The 18,569-nt window shown below is 39.4% G+C and overlaps 1 protein-coding gene across 1 annotated transcript; it reads right to left on the bottom strand.

The window, feature by feature from the left end:
• Positions 1–3,689: 3,689 nt before the first annotated feature.
• Positions 3,690–18,149, bottom strand: scn2b (sodium channel, voltage-gated, type II, beta). The gene is made up of 6 exons (XM_031752620.2): positions 17,909–18,149; positions 9,862–10,022; positions 9,558–9,774; positions 8,459–8,651; positions 6,921–6,977; positions 3,690–6,675 (listed from the first exon to the last, which is right to left on the bottom strand). Exons 1-5 carry the CDS (start codon positions 17,982–17,984, stop codon positions 6,968–6,970), a joined length of 657 nt encoding a protein of 218 aa, XP_031608480.1. The 5' UTR covers positions 17,985–18,149; the 3' UTR covers positions 3,690–6,675; positions 6,921–6,967.
• Positions 18,150–18,569: the final 420 nt, after the last annotated feature.

Here is an 18,569-nt window from a genome sequence, read left to right as displayed (position 1 = left end):
GAGGAAGGCAACGCAGCTACATTCTGCACGTTTAAATGTAAGCAAAAACACTATAAAGTCCACTGATACGTCATCATATATATGCTAAATAAGGTTACGTGCTTTTTATGTTCACTACACTACACATTTTTACACATTAATATTTGATTATCACACAATGATAATGATCATTGGTGTTAATTACACCATTCAGTCTTATAAAAAACAAACAAACAAAAAATACAAACACATTTGATGTATGACCCAAGAAAAAAATCAAAGATGAACAAACATAAATAAAACACTGATGATGTATATTATGCATACTCCTTACCACTTTCGAGATTTTATTTCCTGTTTTTTCTCCCCCTTTTTTTCAGAACTATCCAAACAGACGCGACGGACCCTTGACCTCCCCAGCTTGCACACACCCACATGTTGTCAGATGATACATCGTTTGGAATTTAATGTCATTTCCAAGTTCGAGTATGTGTGGGTTGCACTGATACATAGTGAGAGACATCCTCTGCCTTTACACAGTAAGGTATGTGTAGGCAAATATGTAGATGAATTCTTAGTAAGTCCATGATATATGCACACAGCAAGAGAGGCAGAATGAGATGCATACACATATACAGTGATAAATCAACACATCCATCTTTGCATATGCACACTGCCACACAGTCACATATGAGCACATGCTCACACACCTGCCACTGGACAGGGTGACCTTGGATGTGTGTAAAGAAGGAAGGCAGAGCAAGAGAGGATGTTGCACTAAAGAGAGAAGAAGAGAACATTAAGGATCAGGAGTGGAGGATGTGGGTCAGAGGAAGAGAAGTTAAAGGAAAGGAAGGACAGGATGGGTACAGGAGGAAAGAAGGGAGGCGCGGTCAGGGGAGCAGGTGGGGGGATGACAGGAGCTAGGGGAGGAGAGATGACAGGAGGCAAAGGAGGGAGGTGAGATGAGAGGCGGAGAGAGGGAGGGAGTGGAGGATCTGTTTCTGGGACGGCCAAGCCAGTGAAATGCTGCAGTGGTGCCATACTGCTCTGAATACAGCTACAGAGAAACACTGAGCTCTTAGTCCCTTCCCTCTCCTTTTTTCTATTTCCATACCTCCATCCTCTCATACCCATCCACCCAGCCACCCACCACTTTCACCTCTCTGGTTAACCTTCATCTCACCCCATACTTCGACACCACCCCTGCCCCCCCACCCCCCCCCCCCCTCTCTCTCTGCACCAGCCGGTGAGTGAGCAGATTTCACAACGCATCTGAGTGGAGGAAGACAAGGTGTGGGCCTCTCTCCACCTCTCCTTTTCATCTGTCCTTCCTTCTTTTCTTTACCTGAGCAGGTCAATCTGTCTCTGCTTCTCCAGCACCCTTTCTCTTTGTCGCCCTTTTCAGATGTTGCTGCATGCTTGAGTTTTTGTCTTTCATTGTCTTTGCTTTCTTTTTCAAATTTGTTTTGTTCCTGCAGTTTGTGCTCCCGTTATTTATTTGTCTATCCATCCATCTGTCTGTCGGTGGGGATCCGCATTCATCAAAAGGTGAGTCATGTCTAAAAGTTAAGAGCAAATGTGCTGTCCATTTTGATTCACACACTCACACACCTAAAGTTAGAGATGTTAAATACCAGATGGCAAAGCCGATATTTTATGAACCGCAGCTGGCCTCTTGCTGAAAATTAGTTTCCGAGGTTTATTGTGCAGTATTATATTGTCTCTTTGTTAAAAGTCAGATATCAAGTTGTGTATAATTGGCTTAGTACTCTTTAACAAGATGATAGCTTGGTGTCTAAAAGGTTTAAGTATAAAAACTTTGCAGAAATAATTTTTGTGCAGTAGCACTGTAGCCAGACCCTTTAAACGCATCATTTTGTTGTCTTTAAGCTTTTTTTTTTTTGTTTTATATATCCCACATCTTATGTGATTAACTTCACAAGAACATTTCAATCTCCTATTATACATCATAGGAATCTTTGTCATACTATACACAGCTGTTATTAGCTGTTTCTCTGTGGACTTGTGCTTTTGGTTTCTCGACCATGGTTTTTATTCAGACATTTCTGTATCAACTTTGTAGTTTGAACTGTCAGATTTGTTGCACTGTTGTCATTATGAAAGCTCTTCCAGAGCTGAAAACATTATTTCAAAACCAAAGTATTACTGAAACTGCTGTTCTGGGTCTAAGATAGATCAAAACAATCTGTGCGTTTGTTTGATGTAGGTTTGCTTCTTGTCTGGGTTGTAGTAAAGACTCTAAATGCATCCTTTAATCTTCATTAACAAAGTCACCTCTGATTGATTCTCAGTGGAGCAGCTCCAACTTGTCCTCTCGGATGAGATCAGAGTACAGCTTGGCTTTCTAGCTTTGAGACTAATTACTGCTCATATAGTGTATACTTGAGCTATCATAGTGTAAAGAGCAGATCTTTGGAACAGTTGAAAGATACTCACTTGGTGGCATAGCATAGTAGTAAAAGAAAATATACTGTGCAGTACTGTCAAAGACAGAGAGGGCTTTTAAGATGCAACAGCATTGCTTTTTACTGAATGACAGGTGAATGATGGGATGCTATAAGTCGCAACATGGTTACAGCTCTTAGCGGTGTTAATGGACGAAGGATTTGATAGCACAGGTTAGCTTTGACTCTGAAAAAAGGGGTTCCTACTGTGGCATTTGCATGTAGGTCTGTATCCTTGCCAGTTTTCTTTGGTGACTTTATTTTCCACTCAGTGCAAAGACATGAGGCGATGCCAGGACTCTAAATAGACTGCAGCAGAAAGCAAGAGTTATCTTATCATGCTTGTTACAACTGGTGCTATATTGATTTTTACTTGTTCCTGTAATCACAAGATATTTTTGATAATGCATAATGCGCTTCCCCATCTTGGTGTTGTTCCTGCATTGTCATAATAATGTTGGTCCAAGATCAACATTGCAACTGACCAATCACCTTGTTGTGATGTCCTAGCTTTGCAATGTGGGGAGAAAAGAAAAAAATACCTTTGTTTGTTTGTATGCTATTCATGTTATTTTGCTAGTGGTAGCTTTGAATAGAATTAGCCAATTTTTGCTAATAGGAAGCTATCAAAGAAGAGTTAATGTATGCCAACCTCAGCCCAGCAGTCAGAGCCTGATCTTTATCAGGTAACAAAAGCAGTGATGAGCAGCCAGGCTTGTAGCACATTGGCTTACATTTCTCCCTGTACATGGTTCTACAGTGTAGAATTGTAGTTGATTGCTCTAAAGTGTCTTCGGGCTGGTTTTCAGCTCTGCTTTGTATTTTCAGCTTTGTACAGAAGACGATTAGTGCTACTGAAATAAAAAAGTGGGGGCAACTTTTTTTCAGAATTCTGAGAAGAAAGAAGAAAGTCAGAATTCTGACTTTCTTTCCGTGTGTTCAAACAAACACTAGAAGACAAATTGTTGGGATTTGTGCCAGGGAGTCGATAAGTAGCTCAAACTTAATACTATTAACTGGTAATAATGTGACAGTGCATTTCATGTTATGGAGTAACAGGAAAGTAACATAACAAGTAGTGTAACAAATAATTTTCTCTGGTGTGTAAATGAGTAAGACAATGAAAAAACCCCAAAAGGTACCAAGTGATGTGTAACATATTGCATTTTTGCAATGATCAGAACAAACATGTATATCTAATGGATGGATAGTTAAAAAATGACAAAAACCTGATATTTTCATATATATTTATTTGAAATACATTGCCACTTGCTTAGAGGCAGCGCAGTGCAAGCATAACTTGATGTCTACTAACATGTAAAGTGATATAACAGAAACTATTCAGGGCAAATTCACAGCTTGAGGTGGAAAACAGCAGTTCACGATATCATATATTATATATATGCACATTATATTTTTTAAATTGTAAACTATTTTGAATAATAAGTATACTACACCACAATATATACAATATTGCTGATAAAACCTGTCTGGTGATAACTGCAGTAAATTTGCCCTAAATGTTAATCTGTCATCACCTTATGGGTCTATAAACCCTGTAACTTAAACATGCATGATTACACACAGACAGCAGTGTACCAGGAAATGTGAAAAAGCTAATGAAAAAACTCAAAATTTTGTAATCACTTTATTATTCTTTAGCGCATGATTGTACGAAGTGACAATTTTAGTTTTTATTGACCAGCACAGAGCAACACAAAGTTGTGAACACATTACTGTGACTTTAAAGATGTGCCATTAATATTTGATGAAATTATGCAGTACATCATCCATAATAATGGACAACAAATGATAAAATCACCGATGTTAACAGACCTAAATATAGACCTGTACACAATTTATTTTTTTATTATTTTTTTTAACAGAGCCAAAACCCAGGTCAGGCCAAGCCACCAGATTTGGAACCCTCCCGTTTAACAGTTACTGAGACATCACCTTGTGACACTGCTGTCTCATTATCGTAGTACACTGAAGTTGAATCATCATGGGACAATAATAAAGTGTACATGCTGGATTGATATTAAAGAGTGATCAAGTATTTTACTATGAGAATATATATTTTAAAAACATTCAAGATTCTCTAGTCAACTTAATAGTGAAATACACAATCACACATTCCCTATAACAGTTTTAATATCATTATAATATCTGCACTATATATGTTTTTTTCTCATTTCCATTATATTCACATGATCTCCACTACATTAACATTAGAATATGTATCAGTGTTTTGAGGTGCAAACAGTTTTGCACACGGTTGTTGAGGTAAAGTCATTACTTTGGAGACTTAGCTAGAATAGAATATGTAAAGCTTTACAACTATTTAATAGACAATTTTTCTTAAGCTTTTATATACACTCTAAAAAGTGTATAAATTAGGAAGCAGTGATTCAGTTTGTCCATTTTTATGTTTCTATAAAACAGGATTTCTGTCAGTTAGGAATGTAAACATTCAAATATTTGCTTTCAGCTGGGACTTATACCAGCTCGTGATATAGGTGATGGAGATTAGTACAATATATTACTGTTGTCTGTGTGTAGGTCACTGTTGTGACAACCTTTTATAGATTCTATCAATAAAAGTTGGCACATAAATTATAAGACTCAATATTCTTCAGTGTTGTGGACGTCATTTTAAACTTTCTTTCGTATGTTTTTGTTCTAGTGCCAGTTGTGTTTATATTGTGTGGATTTCTGAGAATCCTGAGTGGAATATGCAAATGACTGAATGCAGTGCAGTCACAGATATCATCAGGACTAAAACGTTTTAATTGTATGTAAAACAGAGAATGAACTGAAATCTGGGCTTATCACTGCAACTTCTCTATTCAGGCACTCCAAGTCGTTCCTATACAGTATCAGGCTTAATGGAAAGGTGCCTGTTATGGGGGTGGACGGTATGACATACAGTAGAATTATTTAATAAAAAAGAAAAAAGAATAAAGAATGCTATTTTGTTTGCATTAGTATAGAATCTAAACTACATAACATATTCTGAAAAGCAATTCATGTAATCATGTTATTCATTTAAGTTATTCTTAATAACAAACTGCTACGACATAGGACAGAGGCAGCTCAAAAATGTATAGATACTGAAAAACATTTTGATATTTTGAAATATTTGCAATAATGAAATCTTGAATGGTTTGAAATATTTGCAGTATTCTAGCGTAAAGACAAATATTAATGGGGCACTTGTTTTTCTGGTTTCTGAGAGAAGTTGACTGAATAAAAAAACCCCTATCTGTAGAGTGCACAGACCAACTGCTTTGTCAAAATTCACCAGATATTAGGAATGTTTGAGATTGCTTTCTGACTCAGACACAAGTAGATTTCGAGCTCCGTGTAAACATAATTTGGCTTACTCACTGAAAATTGGTCATATTTATATAATAGCAAAATCCAGCTGTGCATCTAATGTATGTTAAGACATGGTGTCCATACAGGCAGTTAAGACTTTAAGGCAATGTTTAAAAATACCCCACTAGATTCACAGTATGTATGTTAAAAAATAACAAAAAAACCATTCAAAACAAAACCCCAACATTGGACGTGTTAGACATTGGAGTTATCAGCAATTTACTGCCACAACAGATATACGTGCTGCATATGATAGTTGAAATAGCTTCAGCTTTCATTATGTATGAAGCTTTATCTCCACAACCGCTGTTATATTTATCAGTAGCTCATTGCAGGCAGTTAAAGGTTTTTCTCCCAAAGCATGGGACTGAATATAAAACATTACAGCTATACAAACAGTAACAGCAAAAATATTACACTGTCATTCAGTTTTTTAGTTAAAGTTCTATATTCAAAATATACCCTCATATAATTTTTGAAGTCATACCGCCCAGCCCCATAGCCCGCCATATATTATGCTATGAAAATGGCATTCTGTGTCATAAGAAAGACCTCAAATGTTATTAACAGTGAGTTAAAGCTATGAATAAAGCAATATGCATTTACTGGGTAAGTTACACACATAGACACTTTGAAAACACACACACACACACACACACACACACACACACACACACACACACACACACACACACACACACACACACACACACACACACACACACACACACACACACACACACACACAAAGAAACAGATATATGTGCATTAGACATCCGCGCACACACAAACATGCAAACGGGATGAGGTGTGATTACTATAGATCCTCAAGAAGGGATGGATATGTCTGAAAGACAAGAGAAAGTAACATTTATTACTTAAATGCAATAGGTATAGTGTCTTCTGTTCATTACAAATCCCTTTAAATTTCTTGCTAAATAACATTCTTAAGTAGCAAGTAAAGATGGAAAGCTAACATTACTAAGGTTTAAGTTAACTGTATTTCCCTTTTTTCTTCAGGTCAAGTTACACTCCATAGCAGACAATGGGCTTCCAATGGATAAATAACTGTTTAGCTGTGGAGATATTTACCAGGGTTTTGGGAGCTCCACAGGCTTCTGGTTTAACCACATGATCCATTACGGTTGCCTGTAGCAAAAAGAGATGCAACATTATGACAGCAGGTTAGCTTTCAAGTAGAATGACACATAGATAAATAGCTACGTACTTTATTTACACCCAAGGGGAAATTCAAACATCCAGCATCTCCATTTAAAAGCACAGATCCATACAGTTATAACCATAAATAAATACGTAAATAAAATATTTAACTCATGTTAAAAATGGGGATAAAAGGGGGTGTTAAAAAGACTAGGAGCCGTCTGCCCAGCCAGTGTGGAGAGGGTGTCTGCTGTTGTCCATTATAGCTTTCAATTTTTCCAATGATGATAAAGTGAATAAGTCAAAAACATAGTTCTGTCAGGGCTATTTTATTTCTTTTGTGCCAGCAAATCTCTTTCCATCCCTGGCCATTGTTAACACTTAAACCTGCACTATAACCAACACCAAAATTGAATAAATAATAAATATAAGTGTAAATAGGTTGATTCCCTGCGGCATGGCACTGATGACTGTTGCTGCTCTTCTGTTTATTGTTATGTATCTACTGTGCATTGGCAGAAACCACTTACACTTGTATTTCTTACTGCTGTAAGACACTGCTGACTATTAATTGTAAAACCAATAGCACAGGATACTGCGCACACTTATGTGGTAGCCAAGTTAGATCGGCAACCATTAGTCTGGTATACAGAAATGGCATTTCACAATCAGGAGTGGAATACACTGGTACTACACTAACACGTTTTACATGAAAAACAGTGATCACACCGTTTCATACCTATTACTTTTTTGCAAAAATACAGGGTCTGTTCCTGTATGGAGCTCTTTAGATGGAATATTGGTAAATGGATTGGGTCTTATATAGTGCTTTTCTACTTGAGCGCTCAAAGTGATTTTTAATATAATAAGTACTGCAACACTGCTAAAAGGTGAAGTTCCTAAGAAGATCATCATTTAGTGAAGCGGCTTTGTTTTATGCTTGATGTATGTTTTAAGGCTGCATTGTTGCCAAGCTAACATAAGTTAGAGAGTACAGTTTGGCCATGACAAACACTAGAAATGAACACCTAGCACAAACTCACTGGTGTTTTTGGGTCAAAACAGCTTCTGTACTATTTATATTATGATAAAGTTAAACCTGGATATTGCATAGTTGACTACTCCAGTGCTTCTTTCTTTCTTTTTTCTTTTAAATAAAAGCACTTCCTACATTTCTACCCAAGAAGAGCTAAACATGGGGCGTTTTGTTTTTTTTCCTTTAGAAGTTGAACTTAACTGGGAAAAAATGGCAGTAACAATAATAATAATAATAGAAAAAAGTACCAGACATTTATCCTAAGTGTGCTATGTGATATTTGCCATAGCAGAATACTCTTTTTATGCATAGCCTATGTTGTAAGAAAACAGCTGCTGTAAGAGAAGTGGCATCCCACTTCTTTACTTTTCTGTGTTTGTGCTGCTCGTAGTTTTCAAGTGATGGTTAATGCTTTCATGCCAAGATTTCTTACTTGGTTCCTTCTTCTGCAACACCTTCAGCCTCCAGTTTCCCCTCCTCCTCCATTTTTTCCTCTGAAATGAGTTCCTGTTTCCTGTGTCGACGGAGACATTTCACAACTACCATGGAAAGGATCAGCAGTGCTAATGCTCCTCCCACAGAAGCCCCAATGGCAACCGCAATGGTTGAATCCCTTGGAGGTGGGACTGAGGAAAGGAGAGGAAAGGGTTAAGCATTTTGTAGACAAGTGAAGTGCTGGCTAAAAGCTCTGTAGGGTTGATTAAACAGAGTGGAAAGTAAGAAAGTGCTGCTGAGTTGGTCCATGTGAGTGCATGTGTGTGTGTGTGAGAGATGCTGAGGGACTAAGTTCAACCTCTTGTTGGTCATTAATAAGTAAAAAAGCTGAATCATCATCATCAGGAGATCGTCATGCTCGAGAAACAAACACAAAGTATGTTAGATGTGATGAATATATGTCATTTGATCGTATGCAAGTTTGTGAGCAATTTTAGCAAAACTATAAAAATATTCATCTCAATACTAATAAAATTCAATGGTATTATTTTGATACAATCATAGCTGAGTCATTTCATATATTTATTGACACTGGATCTTCAAAAATCTGCTGTTGATTTCATTAAATCATCAGAGTGGCTTCGTTCCCTGAATGAAGATTTACAGAAGTAGGTAAGAGAGGGGCAAAGCTGCAGATTATCTTACAGAGGATAATCAAAGCAGTTAAAGCAGTGCAAACAGCCCCTGTATGATCAATGTTATGATAAAGTTAAACTCACATGTGGTATAGTTCACTATCTGCAACTACTAGTAGTGAGATACTATTTTTGTCTTACTGACAAGTGGAATTTTTTAGGAATCTGGTGTAGTTGAATATTTATGTATTATTTTCCAAACTGACAACATTTTGTGCTGTGGTTATTGTAACTTGCTGTTGTTCTGAGATGATTTCATATTGCATACTGACGTTAAATGGCACTAAATGATGCTTAGTGAAATGGGAATGTAATTCTGACACACATGCATTTGTTTCACAAACAATCACTGGGATAAGGTTACCCACTTTGTGTGTGCAGAAGTTACAATTAGAATCTTACGTTCTGTGACAACATTGAGCTGTATGATACCATGTCCCTGGATGCGGTCTGGGGGGTTTCTCACATAGCAGTTGTAAATACCCTCATCCTCCAGTTGAACATTTGATAGAGTGATTGACAGGTCATTCTTATCCAGGTTCCCAGCAAACGTGACCCTTTCTCCGAACCGTTCTGATCGAAGAGGCACCATTCCCCTTTTCTTATAGTATGTCATAAACTATGAAGAGAGAGCAAGCTTTTGTAACTGGCTCAGAGATTTAAAATGTAAGTACTTTGCTAAAAATTTATGAAGTATCCATTTTACCAGTTCGTGTGTATCGTTGCGTGTTTCTTGGTAGGTCCAATTCATGGCAAACTTGGTAACATCCATCTTATAGCAGGAAGTGAACACGCAAGAGATTTTTACCGTTGTTCCATTTAGTGCATTAATGCTACTGGCCACAATTACATCCATGCTTGAACAACCTGTGAAGACAAATAAACAGCATTAGTGATGATAGTACTAAGATTAATACATTACAATTAAACCATTAAGAAGGCAGACCCAGGACACACTGGAGAGATTACATCCCTCTTTTGGCCTGGGAATGTCTTGGTGTTCCCAGGCCAAGCTGGAGGAGGTGGCCGGGGAAAGGGAGGTGTGGGTTTCTCTGCTTAGGCTGCTGCCCCCGCGACCCGGCCCCAGATAAGTGGAAAAAAAATGGATGGATGGACATTTAAACCAATTTATATCCATTTAAAGTTTGAAAAAAATACTACAATTTATGAGAATGGTCAAAGCATAATTTAACATGAAATGTCTATCAACTGGTTTAGCGTTATTAAAAGTGGAGGACTATGTTCATATATATATGTATATATACATATATATATCTATATCTATATCTATACACATATGTATATATACATATATAAAAAAAAACAAAAAAACACCCAGCACGCCCCTACGGGCGGTTTATCCTTCAAGCTCGGGTCCTCTACCAGAGGCCTGGAAGCTTGAGGGTCCTGCGCAGTATCTTAGCTGTTCCCAGGACTGCGCTCTTCTGGACGGAGATCTCCGATGTTGTTCCCGGGATCTGCTGGAGCCACTCGCCTAGCTTGGGAGTCACCGCACCTAGTGCTCCGATTACCACGGGGATCACCGTCACCTTCACCCTCCACATCCTCTCGAGCTCTTCTCTGAGCCCTTGGTATTTCTCCAGCTTCTCGTGTTCCTTCTTTCTGATGTTGCTGTCATTCGGAACCGCTACATCAGTCACTACAGCCGTCTTCTTCTGTTTGTCCACCACCACTATGTCCGGTTGGTTAGCCACCACCATTTTGTCCGTCTGTATCTGGAAGTCCCACAGGATCTTAGCTCGGTCATTCTCCACCACCCTTGGGGCGTCTCCCATTTTGACCTCGGAACTTCCAGGTTATACTCGGCACAGATGTTCCTGTACACTATGCCGGCCACTTGGTTATGGTGCTCCATGTATACCCTGCCTGCTAGCATCTTGCACCCTGCTGTTATGTGCTGGATTGTCTCTGGGGCATCTTTACACAGCCTGCACCTGGGGTCTTGCCTGGTGTGATAGACCCCAGCCTCTATGGATCTTGTACTCAGAGCTTGTTCTTGTGCTGCCATGATTAGTGCCTCCATGCTGTCTTTCAGTCCAGCTTTGTCCAGCCACTGGTAGGATTTCTGGATATCAGCCACCTCCTCTATCTGCCGGTGGTACATACCGTGCAGGGGCCTGTCCTTCCATGATGGTTCCTCGCCTTCCTCCTCTTTCTTGGGTTTCTGCTGCCTGAGGTATTCACTGAGCACGCTGTCAGTTGGGGCCATCTTCATGATGTATTCGTGATGTTTCTTGTCTCATCCTGGACTGTGGTGCTGACACTCACCAGTCCCCGGCCCCCTTCCTTCCGCTTAGCGTACAGCCTCAGGGTGCTGGACTTGGGGTGAAACCCTCCGTGCATGGTCAGGAGCTTTCTTGTCTTTATGTCAGTGGCTTCTATCTCCTCCTTTGGCCAGCCTATTACCCCAGCAGGGTACCTGATCACGGGCAGGGCGTAGGTGTTGATGGCCCGGATCTTGTTCTTACCGTTCAGCTGACTCCTCAGGACTTGCCTGACCCTCTGCAGGTACTTGTTGGTTGCAGCTTTCCTAGTGGCCTCTTCATGGTGGTCATTGTGGATGTTGGGTATGGAAGAATCCATAGGTCCCTCATCCTATTCATGTAACCCCTTCCGCCAGGGTTACTTGTGTAGTAGCATTCCAACAACGCCCTGTTTTCGTCTCTTGCCCACCGATGCCTTCTTGTTCCAGTAGCCCACTTGTCGTCAGGGTGCCCTGGTTCCTCAACACCTGACGCAGACCTTGTTGATCCGGGCGACGTCCGAGCTGACATGTCTTCATATTTATCTGTCTCGCTCATGTCTGCGGTAGGCTCGCTTAGCACAGGGGGTCTAGCCTTAGGACCCTTACTGGATACAGACGCCCCAGGCGGGAATCGAACTTGCGATCCTCTGCTCCAAAGGCGTGTATATCTCTCTCTCTCTCTCTCTCTATCTACATATACATATATATATCTATACATACCGTTTCAGGAGATGATAAAATATTTCTTAACACCCCGATAGCTTGCAGAAGAATTCGAGTTTCTTCTCCCCCCTCAGTGCTGTCAGACACTTGAAAGTGACCCGCGCGTGCTTCTCAGCCAATCACAGTGGTACAGACACCCAGCCTTCCGTTTCCATTAAACTCCTTCCGTTTCCACTATACTCTTTCATTCACATACATTATTCTCTTGCATACATATATTTTCTTCAGACATGTATGCATTCTCTTCTTACATACATATATTATTTGTGAGATTAAATGCATATTGAATGCATGTAAATGAGAGCAAAATGTAGGAATGCATAAATGAAAATCATGTATGTTAGAGTGAGAATTTGTAAATATGTACATTAAAATACATGTATAAGAGAGCACAATATTGCAATGTGTGTGTTAAATATGTGTAAACATGAGAATAAAAATATCTAAATATAAAAATTAAAATAAAACTATGTGAGAGTGAAAGTATATGTGTGTGAAAGAAGAATGTATGTGTGTGAGAGTGAAAGAAAGAAAGAATGCATTTTGGCTTGTACGGCCCCTTATATATATATATATATATACATACATACATACATACATACATATACATATATATATGTATACATATATATATATATATACATACATACATATACATATATATATGTATATGTATGTATATATATATACATATATGTATATATGCCATTTAAGCAACTATTCTGATATTCTCAAATGAAAGCCAAATGCTTCTAAATGTACATAATATAAAATGAAATGAAATAGAAGTATCGTTTAGGTTCCTCAAGTTTCCTCCTGCCCTCTAACATCCTGTCTCAGCATGGGCTCACACTCCCCAGACAGAATCTGTGCCTCTCTCTCAGTAAGTATGTGTGTGTTTGTGCGTGCGTGTGATGGGACTCTGCACCATTCTCTCCTCTGCAGTCGAGTGTTTCTGGCTCCCTTCCCACTGCTGCTGCACCACTCCACCGGCCTGCCTCTCTGCACCACACGCACACACACACACACACACACACACACACAATTTTCTATGTGCACAGTACACCATAGTCAGGTGTGCTGTGAAGCAGCACTGCACCTGCTTCAACCCCTATCTCCCTAATAAACACACACATGCATGCATACACATCCTCCAAGAAAGTGTTAGCAGTGAGCCCGACCCACTAGCGGTGCTGTTTCAATGTCATCCCTTCATAGTGACCTATCTGTACACTGCTAACAGCAATGCACTCAAACAGCCGTTGCTGTCCTTGCCGCACATACACACACATACAAGGACTACCGTCATACGTGTGTCTTTGGTAGTGGAACCTGTAAACATTCAGATATACAACAAGGGAAACTGTTTGACATATGCTCCTGCTGACTCAGCAGTCCTGTGGAGAGTCGGAAAAAAAGAGGCAGATGCAGAGACTTGCTAACAGATGAAATACTGCAGTGAAGAACCCTCATGTGACTCCTCCCTCTCACTGCCCCTCCCAATTTTCCTCTCCCCCATCTTTGTCCACCTCTCTTGCCTCCTTCCTTGTACCACTTTCCAACCCCTAACACAGCCCCCCACCCCCCCTTTTTTCTCTTTTTGTCTCAATTGCTTCTTTATAATGCAAGGTCAGTGCAGAAGAAAGTAAAGTGAGGTAGATCTCTTACCTCCTCCTTATTGTTCCCTCTCCATACCTTTATTGCTTTAGGTTTGAATTGTGCAAATGAAATCAATTTCACAGTAAATGTGTAAGTTGGTAAAAAGTATCCATTTTCATTTAATAGAAAAAAAATATTATGAAGGGGTAAAGCCAGCAGTCTACATGCAACACTAAAATGATTCGCAGACAACATAGTGTTCCAAATAACTACAGCCCTTTGGTTATCCAGTAAATATAAAATCCAGTAAAGTTTTTGTAAAAACATATATATAGATAGTATGCATATAGCATGATTTTCTTTTAGAACTGCTCTGGTCTAATCTCCTCTGCTTTCAAGTCTCAATCCAATTAGGCCTCTGCAGGATAGCATGGACAAAACTTTCAGATAAAGAATCCGCTGAAGAGCAACTTTACAGAATACACAATATCTGAAAGTCTCTTCTACACATAGCAGCAAAGCAGCTCTGAGTGCACAAACGCTTCAGTTAAGTATTGAGAGGTTGTTCCAAATAAAATGACCCCCCCCCCCAGCTTATTTTAATTTGAATTATTTAAAAAGACTAAATAGTGCAGTTCGTAAAGGTACTAGGGTTTTAGCCTACTGAGGAGAGGCTTAATATGAACTTCATGTTTGACTCTGACCTCTGACTTCCTCATCCCTCAGAGCCCGACTGCCATGTTTACCACAAAATGTCCATAACCCACTCTAATTGGGTTTTAAATTTCACCTACACTGTCTGTCTAAAGACCTCTGTTGTTGTCACAAAATCTAATATTTTAACACCAAATCTGCCTTCAGCATTCAGTCAGACAAAGTCTGCTGGTTCAGAAGTGCTTATTGGTTTCTCTAAGCCATGGGCACTATATTTTGTGCACAGGAGATTTGTGAGATTAAGTTGGGACAAGACAGTATTTGTTATTCACTTAGCTTCCACTTCTGCAGCATGTTGGACAATGATGGTGTCACCGCATGTACCGCTTTTGCGTGTGAAAAATGTTCCAACAAACAAATGACTTTTTGGTGTTTTGGGACACTTGGTGCAACCTTGACTGCATGCAGGAAAGGAAGAGAGTAAACACTGGGAACTGTATGTATTGCTCCAGCAGCAGAGATCAGTTTTGTTGTCAAGAGCTACACTTGTTTTTAAATAAACCAGACACATTTCTGTGGATAATATTTCAGCTCCGGCATGCTGCTTTTAAATTTCTGACTCACTTGAACTGTCTCTAGTGCCCTCTGCTTTGGAGACAGCCTTACTACATTCTGCATACTGCAGCAGCCAGAAGCAACCCCCCCCCCGGATCAGATTTTCTCTGATTACGGCACAACTCATCCAAGCCAAGGCTCATTCTGATAACCCTGTAAGTTTTGTACATGGGAGACAAATAACCACTGATGTAGCCAGGCCTTTATTGATCTTCTTTCATTTTAGTGTTTTAGCCTTAGACTTTTCCTTTAGACTAAAAACAAGACACGCAAAATATTGATGAGTGGTTTAAGGAGGAAGCTTTAAAAAGTACGCCATGTTCTCTGTCCTCCTTCACCCTTTATGCATTATTGACAACCAAGTGTACTTATAGTAGAGTCACAAAGTCTGGATGTTTTATGGTACACTTTAAAGATATTTAAAAAGTCAGCAGCCTCACAATCTTTCAGTAAACTCTAAGGTAGACATGCAAAACCACAAAATTTTGCACGTTCACTCAAGTTTTTATGTAGAAGATGTTTTATAACAAACTAATACAAAGTACCAATTATTACTGGTTATTAACCAACCAAGCAAGGTACTAGCAACCTTTGTAATGGATCATGTCCACCAGGACAATGACAAATTCTTCATTACTACTTCTAAATATCAGCTGTACTATTCCTAAATATACTTAGGTAACAATAATTCGTTTAACAGTTCCAGTTTGCTCCTGTGCTAAAAATAATAACTGTGTTCCTAGTTTTCTCTTGCCAAAGTATACACCATACGTAAAGGACACTTGGACACCCTTCCTCTGTAAAACAGCAAAGTGGGGCTGCTCATGGCTTTCCAAAGTACTTGTCAAATACCTTCCAACAGTCCAACATTCTGCTACAGTTACCAAACTCCCATCAGCTGCAGAACGTCTTCATTTTTCTTCTTCTTGACTACTATTACATTTGACTCTGATATCATGACTGGTGCTAAGCTACATACACACTGGAAGCAAATCACAGGAATATCATCTCTGAGACTACACAAAGCGTGAAGTGACTACTGCCCATTTCCCATCATTCCCATAACTGCGGATGATAGGAAACGAGCAGGATGCGAAATAAACTTTTCTCAACTGAAGACTTAAGTAACTACCAATGAGAGTGAAAAGCACTGTGGTGTTAAGCTGCCCAGCTCAGACATCAACTAAGCCACAGCGCCTATGACGATAATGATGTTAACATCTCACATAATACAGTCGAGTTTAAAGTCCGGCCTTTTCTGTTTCACACATTTGTCATTTATATAAACAAATTAAATGTCCACCACTCTGAATTACTGTAAGGATTCAGCTGTGATAACCTGAAACTTCTGTACTTAAGCTTGCCATGTTTTAAGACAGTGCACTGTTATTACATGCCTCCTCGTGTCATTGTGCTGCTGCCCTCTAGTGCCTCTCTGTGAGAACTGAAACGGTGCAGGTGATGAGTAAAGTGACACTGATGGAAAGAAGGAATTGTGTTAGAAAGAAAAACTGCAGAAATAAAGTCTGTAGGATGTTACACTCACATGATTAAAGAATTATTTGTCTAGACAACGGATAATTCACAATCCATAACAACATTTTACTGTAACACAAAATATGTTTATGTTTATGGGAATGGGCTTTTAATGACCTACTGTGTCTGACATGTGGATCAGCATTGCTAAATGACACTGCAGCTGGCTGCTTAGTTCAGATTTTTAATAATGTGAGGTTCTGTTTTTGATATATGAGGTATCTCAAATTGATGAGCCTATGTAAGATGCATTTGTCCCAACACAAATGCACACTCACACACAAAGTGAGTGTTTCAGCTTTTCTTTCCTTTAGTACTGGATTTACGTTGTGAAAAAACAAACAAACACTAACACACAAAGAGGGTGTGTCAGGCAACAGGTTTGCCAGCAAAAGTTAACTTTTCTGCATCTATTTTCAGCTATAAAAAAGGGTGAAACAACAAAGGGTGCTTTCATTGAAAACTATGCTGCTCTGAGTTTACCTATATTTCTAAAATGGTTAATATAATTTACACTATTGAAATATGATCCTTCATGACATCTCCTTCCTGTGCTGTCCCTAAGACCGATGTTCCTAACACAGTGTACTGATCCCAGTGCTGGGATTTGGGATTTCACATTTGAGACTAACATAAGCAGCAGTGGGGGAATATTGGGGCTCCTATTATGGTATAATAAAGAGAGCATTGTTCTGATCTCTGCTACAGATCTGCTTAAAATTTGGGCCTCTTTACTTTACATTGTTGATGGTGAGGATCTTGCAGGGTGTGCTCACAACGTTATTGTGAATTATCATATCTATCTGTTATTGAACAGCCAGGAGTGTCTCCTGATAACATTAGCACACCATTAAAGGCCTATTTCTATCCATCACTCACTGCCCTCACAACATTGAGCCATACTTGAGCGACCTGCTGGGTACTACTATTACTTGCGCAAACAAAGCCAATATTTATTTTTGCATGCTGCATCATAATCCTCTTTAAGGGCTGTGATGTATTGGGTCAGTAATTTAGCTGTCAACGGAGGCTAAATTAAGATACAGAGGGGCAAACGTGTCGTTTCCCAGTCAGCACAACGGATCAAAAAGCAGCGCTTTGCTTAAACTGGTCGCATAAAACCACAGTATGATGGTTTTTATTCATGGCCTTGTTAAACTAGTAAATGCAGGGATGTCAGTCCCGCGACATTATCTCATAGTATAGGAACCCCCCCCCTCCACCCCTCCCATCTACCCCCCTCTGTTACCATACAACCCACACGCGCAAATACGAGTGATAAGGAAATATAATGTCACCGCACCTTTGATCGTGTACCTATGTATCAGAGCATTGAGCGTTCGGGTGTTTTGTTTCTTACCGGAGAGCGAGAGCATTAGCAGCAGCGCGCTCACCAGCTGAACGCCAGACCTTCTCTCCTGCGCGGGGTAAGACATTTTCTGTCCTTCTTGTTAAAAAAAATGAAGCCTATATCTTTATAAAAAATATAGTAAAATATAAAAGCCTGCTCGTGTTTGCCTTAAAATGCTAAAAAGAGTGTTTCTTTTAGAGGCAGGAAATGGCTGGCAGTGTCTGTAGCCTTATGACGGTTGATTTCGTGGTTGTCGAGTTCTTGGGGCGGGGGGGGGGGTACGCTATAGGAGGGAGGGCAGGACAGAAAAGCGTGAAAGAGGGAGGATATCTCCATACAGATGCGACCTCCACAGACCATTTGTCAGAAATGGTAAATATAGTCTACTTCAAGGCAGTAAGCTCAAGGATAAATAGATGGACGACGATTCTTCTTCTTCTTCTTCGTACTGGATACATGTACTGACTTTAGTGGGAAAAATATGTAATTTTGACTTTAGGAAAATTAACTCTGGCGTTTTATACTTCAATTTCTTATGCATCAAAATGACAGGGACATTTAAATAATTGTAGGCTTGGTAGGAAAAAATATTACGTATTTTTATGATTATTTATTATCATGAATAACAACATAAAATAATACAATGTCTGTATTTATTGTGTTTTGTCCT

Source organism: Oreochromis aureus, linkage group 14 (genome assembly GCF_013358895.1).
Source record: "Oreochromis aureus strain Israel breed Guangdong linkage group 14, ZZ_aureus, whole genome shotgun sequence".
Lineage (NCBI taxonomy): Eukaryota > Metazoa > Chordata > Actinopteri > Cichliformes > Cichlidae > Oreochromis > Oreochromis aureus.
The sequence above is the reverse complement of the archived record's forward strand: the minus strand, read 5'-3'. Positions and strand labels throughout refer to the sequence as shown.

What these genes read in the sequence shown, in the direction of transcription:
- scn2b (XM_031752620.2), bottom strand. Translation starts at nt 17,984, where the DNA reads ATGTCTTACCCCGCGCAGGAGAGAAGGTCTGGCGTTCAGCTGGTGAGC. An exon ending in GCTAATGCTCTCGCTCTCCG is followed by an intron (nt 10,023 to 17,908) that starts GTAAGAAACAAA and finishes TTGTCTTCACAG; the next exon opens with GTTGTTCAAGCATGGATGTA. An exon ending in GCAACGATACACACGAACTG is followed by an intron (nt 9,775 to 9,861) that starts GTAAAATGGATA and finishes CTCTCTTCATAG; the next exon opens with TTTATGACATACTATAAGAA.